Source organism: Manacus vitellinus, unplaced genomic scaffold (genome assembly GCF_001715985.3).
Source record: "Manacus vitellinus isolate BGI_N305 unplaced genomic scaffold, ASM171598v3 scaffold_32_pilon, whole genome shotgun sequence".
NCBI classification, from domain to species: domain Eukaryota; kingdom Metazoa; phylum Chordata; class Aves; order Passeriformes; family Pipridae; genus Manacus; species Manacus vitellinus.
In genome coordinates this window covers 3046583-3055366 of record NW_021940460.1, presented here as the reverse complement: position 1 = coordinate 3055366, position 8784 = coordinate 3046583, and the positions used below count along the sequence as shown (strand labels likewise).

Here is an 8784-nt window from a genome sequence, read left to right as displayed (position 1 = left end):
ACATGGGAACAGTGTGATGCCCACCCTGGGAGGAACAGAAGGTTTGGTGTCCCCTGAGCCCAGCATGTACCACCTGAGCCAGCTCCCAGAACACATCTGGGAGCCCTGCTACTGTCCCCAGCCCGAGGAGACACCATGACCCACGAGCTCCCCAAGGCTGGAGCACCATCTCACTCCTTACCAAAGGATGAGCCGACTCCTACAAAGCCTGAGGCAGGAGTGCTGGGTGTCCTGAAGGAAAGGGTGTTGCTTCCACTGCCCACAGCTCCTGGGACGGGTGTGCTCTGCCCAAAGGTGGGCGCAGGAGCTCCTGCAAATCACAGAATCAGCAACAGGTCACTGTGAGACAGGGTTGGCAAAGGAAGAAGAGCCTTTGGGAGCCAGTGGCCCCCACAGGACACACAGGACTCTGCAGGGGCTGAAGCTCCCGGCCTCTGCTCCCAAAAAGCCCTTTTAATGCCAAAGTTACACTCTCTGGGTAATCCCTGGGCTCTCCTGGCAGCGGGGCTGCACAGAAGGATTTGCCAGGGAGGAACAAAGGCCTCTGTCTTTCTACATCAAGCAGTTGCTCAGCATGTGGGTTTTAGTTCTGTGGTAGCTGGGATGGCCCATTGAGGGGGTGAAATGTTAGGGAAACCCTGAAAGTGAGGACAAAGAGATGGTAGTCACTGGCTGGCAGCTTCTCTGCCTGCCAAGGAGCTCCAGGTGGCTGTTAGGGACTGGCACAACCTTGGCTCCTGCAGGACACCTGGCTGGGGGCAGAGCCAGGGAGCTGGTGCCTTCAGAAGGACCAAGGAGAGTTTAAGGATTCCCCTCCACCACTGAGGGCTGAGGCCCTGGACAGGGAGGATTGGAAGTGCCTTCCCTTTGCACAGAGAGGCTCTGCACAGCAGGAGCACCGGCCTCTCCAGGGCTGTGGAGCCTGGGAGCTTGGCAATGTCCATCAGGAATGCTGCTGCCCAACTCCAAACCCCCAGCATGGCCTGCAGTGACAGGACAAGGAGTAATGGGTTCAAAGTGAAAGAGGGGACATACAGGTTACACATATTGAAAAAATTCTTCCCTGTAAGGGTGGGGAGGCCCTGGCACAGGTTGCCCAGAGAAGCTGTGGCTGCCTTCCATCCCTGGAAGTATCCAAGGCCAGGTTGGACAGGGCTTGGAGCAACCTGGGCTAGTGGAAGGTGTCCCTGCCATGGCAGGGGAGTGAAACATGATCTTTAAGGCCCCTTCCAACCCAAACCATTCCATGCTGACTCACCTCCGAAGGCGGGCTTGCTGTTGGGGGTGCTGGTCATGGTGAAGGCGAAGGGGGTGCTCTGGCCCGGTGCCCCCAGCGTGCTCTGCTGCAGGGAGGAGCCGAAGGGCGCTGCTGCCGGGGCCGTCCCGCTCTGCCCAGCCCCGAAGTTGAAGGCCACGGCCGGGGAGCCGCTGCTGAGGCCCGGCGTGCTCATCCCGAAGGCGCCGGCCGAGGGGCCCGGCTGGGTGGTGGCCCCGAAGGTGAACGGAGACGGGGTGGTGCCAAAGACGGTGCCACCGGCGCTGCTGCTCGTGGTCTGGGTGGTGGCACCGAAGCTGGACGTGGTGGAGGTGGCTGTCCCGAAGGAGAACACCGAGGTGGTGGTGCCGCCGAACGCTGCCTGGGTGCTGCTGGTGCCGAAGGAGCCCTGGGCGCTGGTCGTGCCAAAGGCTGTCTGGGCACCGCTGCCGAACGCCGGCTGAGCTGCCGACTGTGCCAGGGGGGCTCCGAAACTGAATGGGGGGGCGAAGCTGACGGGGCCAGCAGCGGGTTTGCTGGCAGACGCTTGGCTGTCGGCAGCCCCGGCGCTGAAGGCGCTCCCAGTGCCGGGGTACGGCGGTGGTGGCTTTGCACCGGCGCTGAAGGAGCTGCCGAAAGCTGAAACGGAGGAGCCGAATGTCAGCGGCGCTTGAGCTGTGGTGGTTGGGGCAGAGGAGGTCAGTGTGGTGCCCCCAAATATGCTAAAGCCCGCAGTGGTGCTGGCAGCAGCTGTGGAACTTGAAGGTGCCTGGCCAAAGGCAGGGCCTGCTGGGGCAGTGGTGGTGGCAGTGACCGTGGCCAGAGGTGGCTTCCCAAACTGGAACACGGGCCCTGGGGTGGCAAAGTTGGTTTCTGTGCTGGGAGCGGAGCTGGCCGGGGCCATGAACAGGAAGGGCTGTGCCGCGCTGGTGGAGGTGGCAGCGGTGACGGTGACAGCCGAGCTGGCGGCGGGGCCCGTGGAGGCRGGCGGGGTCAGTCCGAAGCTGAAGACAGGTTTAATGGTGGCATCCGTGGAGGAGCTCTGGGTGGTGGCTGTCGTAGCTGCAGTGGTGAAAATGATGTTGGGAAGGCCCGTGAACACCGGGGTAGGCGAGGAGGCTCCGGGTCGCTCTGGGGCTGGTTGTGCCGTCGGTTTGAAGGCGAAAGGAGAGACTTTCGCTGGAGACGAAGCCGCGGTGACGCTGCCGAAGATGGGCTTGAACATGGTGGTGGTGGTGGAGGACGTCGAGGAAGGGCCTGAGCTCGCAGACACGGTGGCTGTGGTGGAGGTGACAGCCGTGCAAGCTGCCGTGCTCTCGCTCTTCGGCACAGCACCGAAGATGGGTTTGAACATGGGGGTGGGCATGGCAGTGGCCGTGGTGGGCATGGCAGTGGCTGCAGTGGGCACAGCAGTGGTCGGAGTGGGCGCAGCAGTGGCTGTAATGGGCATGGCAGTGGCCGTGGTGGGCACAGCAGTGGCCACAGTCGCCGCTGGCTGGCTGGCAGGAGGGGTATTCAGCATTCCAAACAGGATGCTTGGCTTCGGGAGAGAGGGAGATTTGCTGGGGGTCTGGCCCAGCTCAGCGAACGCAGAAGGTGCCAGGCTGTTTGGGGGCTGCACCCCCAGGGCAGGGGGGGCAGGTGTGCTCAGCACGGGCACAGGCTTGATGTCAGCAGAGGTGTCAGGCAGAGAGCTCGACTCCAGTGACACCGTGGGGGCGGGTGGCTGTGCAGCTGATGGAGGTGGCTGGGATGCTGCTGCAGCTCCAGTGGTGTCTGGAAAGGGGGAGAGAGCTTATTTAGGGATAGAGGGGCACCTACAGACAGCCTGCCCTTCTGCCAGGCACCCACCTGCTGGTGCAAAGCCTCCTGGAGCAGCCCCCACCACACCCAGTCCTCCACACTTACCACAGCTCCCAGCAGGACCAGGGGCTTGGTGTCCCCAAATGTGCCCCTTTGAGACCTACCTGCCAGCTCTGCTGCCAGAGGAGCATTTGAGCAGGAGGGTTTGTCACCTGCCTCACAGAGGAAACGTGGAGCTCCCGCTGTGACTGCCCGGCTCTGCCGGGGTCCCATTCTGCTGACCCTCCTCCTCCCCCTCACCTGGTGCTGTGGGCGCAGCCTGGCTGCTCTGCATCTTCTTCAGGCTGTCCAGGAGTGAGGAGCTGGTCAATGTAGGAGCTGTGGAGGCAGGTGCAGGCCCTGAGGAGGTCACGGTGAACACCAGAGGTTTGGACACGGGCGTCATCTCTGCAGTGGTGCTGGGGACTGCATCTACAGGGAAGGAGCAAGGAATCAGGATCCACAACCGGCTGTGGGGGACAGACCCTTAGCAGAGCTTCTCCAGCAGGCAGGGAAATGACACCAACACCCCACAGCCCTGGGGAACCTCACACAGCACCCTGGGGACACTGGGGCATGAGATCTCCTCACTCTGAAGGCAAAAAGAGCAGCCCCAGACTGAGGCAGGACAAACCCAGGTGCTTCCCCAGACTGTGCTACAGACAGCCCACTGCTCTACCAGCCCACACCTGGGCTCGCTCCTGCCACCCTTCATGTTCCCAGCCCGCCCTTACCAGCCTTATCCTCCAAGACACTGTTGAACCACTGCAGCATTGCCTTCTTCTCCGCATCCAGGTCCTCCGAGGTGATGGAGTAGCCCAGCTGAGGCGGCGGGGGCTGCCAAGAGAGAGCAGCAGCAGCTTAGCTCCTTCCCAGGGAAGCAGAGCCTCTCGGAAGGTGTGCTGGCGACTGGCCGTGGCGAGCCCCGTGAAGCAGCTGGTCCTGCCGCAGCTACCGCGGAGCTCCGGTCCCCGACTCTGCTGGACCCCCGGCGTGGCACTGAGGGCACGGCAGGCCTTCCCCAGGCATTACCTGGTCCGGCAGCAGGCAGCACAACCACGCACAGCCCACCAGACACTGGGGCTGGGGACAGCGTCACTTCCCACTCGGCCAAGGACGGGGCCTCCTTCCTGAGGGCAGGCAGGTCAGTGTCCCCCCAGCCCTGCAGAAATTGCAGTGAGCACATTCTATTGCCAGAGCGGGGCCAGAGGGGCTGCGAGACAGCGACGTACCAGCACCAGCTGGTCCCCACGGAGCGACGACAGCAACGGGATCTTCCGCTTGCGCTTCCCGCTGCTCCCCGGCGCCGACGGCGGGCTCAGGGAATTCTGCTTCTTCCACACCGGCGACTCCGCCACTGCAGAAGGAGATAGGTCAGGCCCAGCTCCGGGCAGGTGCTTGGTTGTACTGATGGGGCTGTCCCAACCCCTCTCTGGATGGCCCAGCTTGGAGGGCAGAGCCAGGGGCAAGGCTTTCAGCTGCTCTGATGCCGTGGAAGAGCAGCTGGAAGAGCAGGGAGACTGGGACAAGAGCCTGCTGGGGCTCTGTGGGTCAGCAACCCTTTCCCAACTCCAGGGATGGTCCCTGCACCGTACCATGGGGCCCACCTGCCACAGGCACAGAGGGCTGCCTCTCCGTTTTAGCTGAGGAAGCACTGGAATAAGCTCAGCCTGAAATTTGATCAGAGCTCCACTCACCACAGCAGGTCTTGGCCAAGGCTGACACCTGAACCCGTGCTGGGTTGGGAGCTGGAGTTCCCCCTTGCAAGCCAGTTCCCAGGCATCTGCTAGTACCCCAACACTATCAGCACTCCCCTAATCACCTGGAAATCCCACTAGGGCAGTCCCTGAGGCCAGCTGAAGTAGCACTGCTTTGGGAGCAGCACATTCTGAGTTTCCAGATGACCTCTCAAGCCAATCTCACTGCAGGCCTTAGCTACCTCAGCTACCTCCTGTTCTGATTTTGCTCACCCTGGTGGCCCATTCAACCCAGGTGCAGAGCCAGGGCCCACCTACACTCACCTTTCTCTGTCTGCAGCTCCTTGTCCGACTTCACTGGGGTGGAAGTGTTGGAACGATGTGACTCCTCTTCCCTGTGCAAACAGGAGACAGCCAGTTAGGATCAATCCTGGGCTCAGCCCCATCCCAGGGAACAGGATGAGACTGAACATGCTGAGGATTCCCACCAGCACCCCTGGTGTTTCTTTGCCGCCTGCAAACAGACCTCGGGACAAGAACCTTGTGCAGCTCCAGGCAGAGCAGCTGCTTCCTACTCCAGCCCCAGCTTGGCTGGGCCTGCACCCCCTCCTCAGGATGGGTCAGCCCTGGGGGGCAGCTGGGGGTCCTGGATAGGAGCACTGCCCCTCACAAGTTAAGACTCAGCCTGTCACCAGGTGATTGTGTCAACCAGGTGATCGTGTTGACTTTAGTTCTGACACAACCTCAGGTTCCTCTGATTTGGGAGAGAGGAGAACATGGGCTGTGCTCGAAGGCAGGCACTACGATACAGCCCTGGGATTTGATTTTGAGGAGATGGCAAAAATCAGGGACTGTCTTTTCCCAGTGCTCCAGCAACCACCAACCCAGGCCATGCCACTGCCTTAAGGCACCATCACCTCTGCAGCAACTTGAGCCCTTATATCTCCGACCCGGCCTGGGAGCAGGGCAGGGGTGGCACTGCAGTGCCACAAGGCGACAGGGGGGCCAATCGACATGACAGGGGGGTCTCCACACCAGTGAGTGACCCACCATCACGTCTTGGAGAGGAGTCTGGACTGTCCCAACTCCAGTGGAAAGTGGGACTTGGGCACTGGGTTGGCTGGGAAGGCGACAGCTCCGTTCCCAGCTGGCTCTGTGAGAGGCTGGTTACCTGGCTTTCTTCAGAGGCCACTCTGGGGTCTGGGGACGGGAGGACGCTGGGCTGGACATTGGGGACACGCTCACACCCTTTCTCTTCCACAGCTGGAATAAAGAGACACCAGCAATAACTCGCTGTGGGGCTGGCAGGGAGCAGAGCCCTCTCCCCCCCTCTCCCCCCCGCTCATCCCCACTCAACCCCATCACCTGGGACTGTGGATAATGAGCCCAACGAGTCCAGAGCCCCTCCTGCTTCACCACCACTTAACTCCCCTCCACATTTTGGGGAGCTCAATGTCTGGCCACCCCAAGCTGAACCCACATGGGGAAAAAGCAGCATCCAGGGCTAGGACACTGCTGGGCTAGCTCTTGCCTTTGTGTGACACACACAGGGGCTACTCAGCTGCCTTGGGCACCCTCATGTGTGTGGGGCTGCTCTGGCAGGAGCCAGCACCTCCTTGCCAGGAGTTCAGAGCAGGATCCCAGTGCAAGGATCTGACTCTCCCCAGCCCCAGCAAACCTCTCCCTACCACTTCTTGGAGCAAAGCTTTCCCCACACAGACAGAGCTCCGGTGGCCATGGCTAAGTGTCCCTGGCACATCTGCAAGCCCAAGCAGGATACAAGCAGTGCTGCATCAGTGAGCAGCTGGGACCTGGGTCAGAGAGGGAACACATGGCTCCCACACTGCTGACTCCAGCTCAAAAGGTGTCAGCGCAGCAAAGCCTTTTTTTTTTTTAAACTTTCACCTGCATCTATCCAGCCTTGCAGACCGGCCAGGGATGAGGAGGGAGAGCAGAACAGCCTCATCCTTGGTTTGGTGCAAAAGCAGCAGGGCAGCTCAGCCTGGGACTCCCCAGAAAACAGGGAACATTGCTGCTGGACCCACAGCCCACGTGACCCTCGGGGACGTGAGCTGAGCCACACCAGATCCAGGCAGCCAGCCACACTGCTCCTGATGAGCCCAGCACTGGGATTCCACGGGTGATCCCAGAGGAATGTGCAGCCCAGGTGTCCATACCTGTGCCAGGCCCCGGGTGGAGCTGTAGGAGCTGGTGATGGCGTTGCGGATGGAGCTGGGGATGCCCCCGGAGTACGTGTTGTTGAGGGAGCTCATGGAGGACGTGCGGGACCTCTTGTTGGAGCAGTCGTCGGGGCAGTGAGAGACAAGGCCCCTCTTCAGAGAGCCCGGCCTGCAGGAGGGGTGTGAAGGCTCGGTGAGCTCCCCTGCTCTGCCCAAAAGTCCTTTCCATGCCAGGCAGGTGGAGGAAGGCAATCCCACTCCTTACAGACTTGGGAATAACCCTCAGCAGCAGCACAGCCCTGCTGTCACAGGGTGACAGACCGACAGCCTCTCCTGCTCTTCCCCAAAGCCAGGCTCTGCAAGCAAAATCCAAGCCCCTTTTCCAGATCCCCGCCCCCCCATCCCAGAAATTGCTTTTGGCCCAGTGGGCACTTACTTGGGTATGAGAGAGGCGGGGGCACCGTTGGCTACCAGCGGCTCAAACGCTGATTGCCCACTTCCACTGCTGTCGTGGCGCCTGTGGGAGAGAGGGTGGAAGCCTGGGGCAGTATGGAAGCCTCTCCCAGCCTGGGGAGAGGACCCTTTCCAGGCAGGCTCAACACTGGGAGAGCTCAAACCCTGCTTGTTTTCCTGGGACCCAATACCCAGGACAAAGTTCTTCCACATCTGCAGACTCCTGCGGATTTTCTCTCGCCCCGGGCCTGTCCTCACTGACTCTCACCCCAAACGCCAACATCCTGCTGGGCACAGCAGTTTGGGCATAAGGAAACAAAAATCTTTTGCACAAGTCCATTATTCTAAGCCAAAATGCTTCCAGAAATGAGTTGCTGAATCTTTCTGAACTGACCCGAGCTTTGAAACTCCCATCTCCAACTTTCTGCCGAACCAATGCCCTGGACTGTTTGAGTCAGAAGCCGAATTCCCCTTCCCACAATGATTCCATGAGGATCTGAAGTGTGAAAGTCCCAAAGCAAAGCTTGCTGTGAGGCAGAGCTGGAGGTGTAGGACAGCTCTCCTCAAGCTCTGAGCACGCCTACCCCACAGCACGGGCCACCCCGCACTCTCCAGCTGACACAGTTCCTTTCTGCCCTCCAGGGTCCTGGAATTTTCTGCCTACGAGCATTCCTTGTGCTTCCCAGACAGGAATGCCTTCAAAACTGGCTTTTGTGGCAGAGTTGTGTATTGGCATATTAAAACAGAATAAAAAAAAACCCTGAGCTGATCCCCTCTGTGCATCCATCCTGTTGTTGCCCTGCTTGGCTCAGAAAAACCAAGTCAAGCATCCAAAGATGGGAATTCAGTGCTGGAGGAGCATGGCGTGCCCTGCCTTGCCCTGCTGTGCTCTCTGGGTCACCTCCAGCAGCAGGACAATGTGCCTGGGCACTGCCCAAGCCACTCTCTGCAGTGTTCCAGCTCCCCGCCCAGACCAGCCCCAGTACAGAGGGAACAGCCTCCATGGACACAACTGGGAAGGATGAAGCAAGTTGGAGCAAGTCCAGAGAAGGCCACAAAGTTGGTAGGGGGACTGGAACAACTTCCCTATGGAGATAAGCTAAGAAAGCTGGGGCTGCTCAGCCTGGAGAAGAGAAGGTTCCAGGGAGAACTCAGTAGCCTTCCAGGACCTGAAGGGGCCTACAACAGAGCTGGAAAAGGACTCTGCAGCAGGAAGTGTAGTGACAGGACAAGGAGTGATGAGTTCACACTGAAAAAGGGGACATTTAGGTTGGCTATACCAAAGAAATTCTTCCCTGTGAGGGTGGGGACGCCCTGGCACAGGTTACACAGAGAAGCTGTGGCTGCCCAATCCCTG

General features: G+C 60.2%; 1 protein-coding gene across 1 annotated transcript in view; it reads right to left on the bottom strand.

The window, feature by feature from the left end:
• LOC103759502 (nuclear envelope pore membrane protein POM 121C) overlaps positions 1–8784 on the bottom strand; it is a 16624-nt gene that overhangs the window by 2715 nt on the left and 5125 nt on the right. The window contains exons 3-11 of the mRNA XM_029961242.1: positions 7411–7491; positions 6972–7143; positions 5966–6057; positions 5119–5189; positions 4330–4454; positions 3832–3934; positions 3359–3529; positions 1259–3031; positions 182–310 (exon numbers count right to left, since the gene is read on the bottom strand). Coding sequence (XP_029817102.1) covers positions 182–310; positions 1259–3031; positions 3359–3529; positions 3832–3934; positions 4330–4454; positions 5119–5189; positions 5966–6057; positions 6972–7143; positions 7411–7491 — 2717 coding nt within the window. The remainder of the gene's footprint in view (positions 1–181; positions 311–1258; positions 3032–3358; positions 3530–3831; positions 3935–4329; positions 4455–5118; positions 5190–5965; positions 6058–6971; positions 7144–7410; positions 7492–8784) is intronic.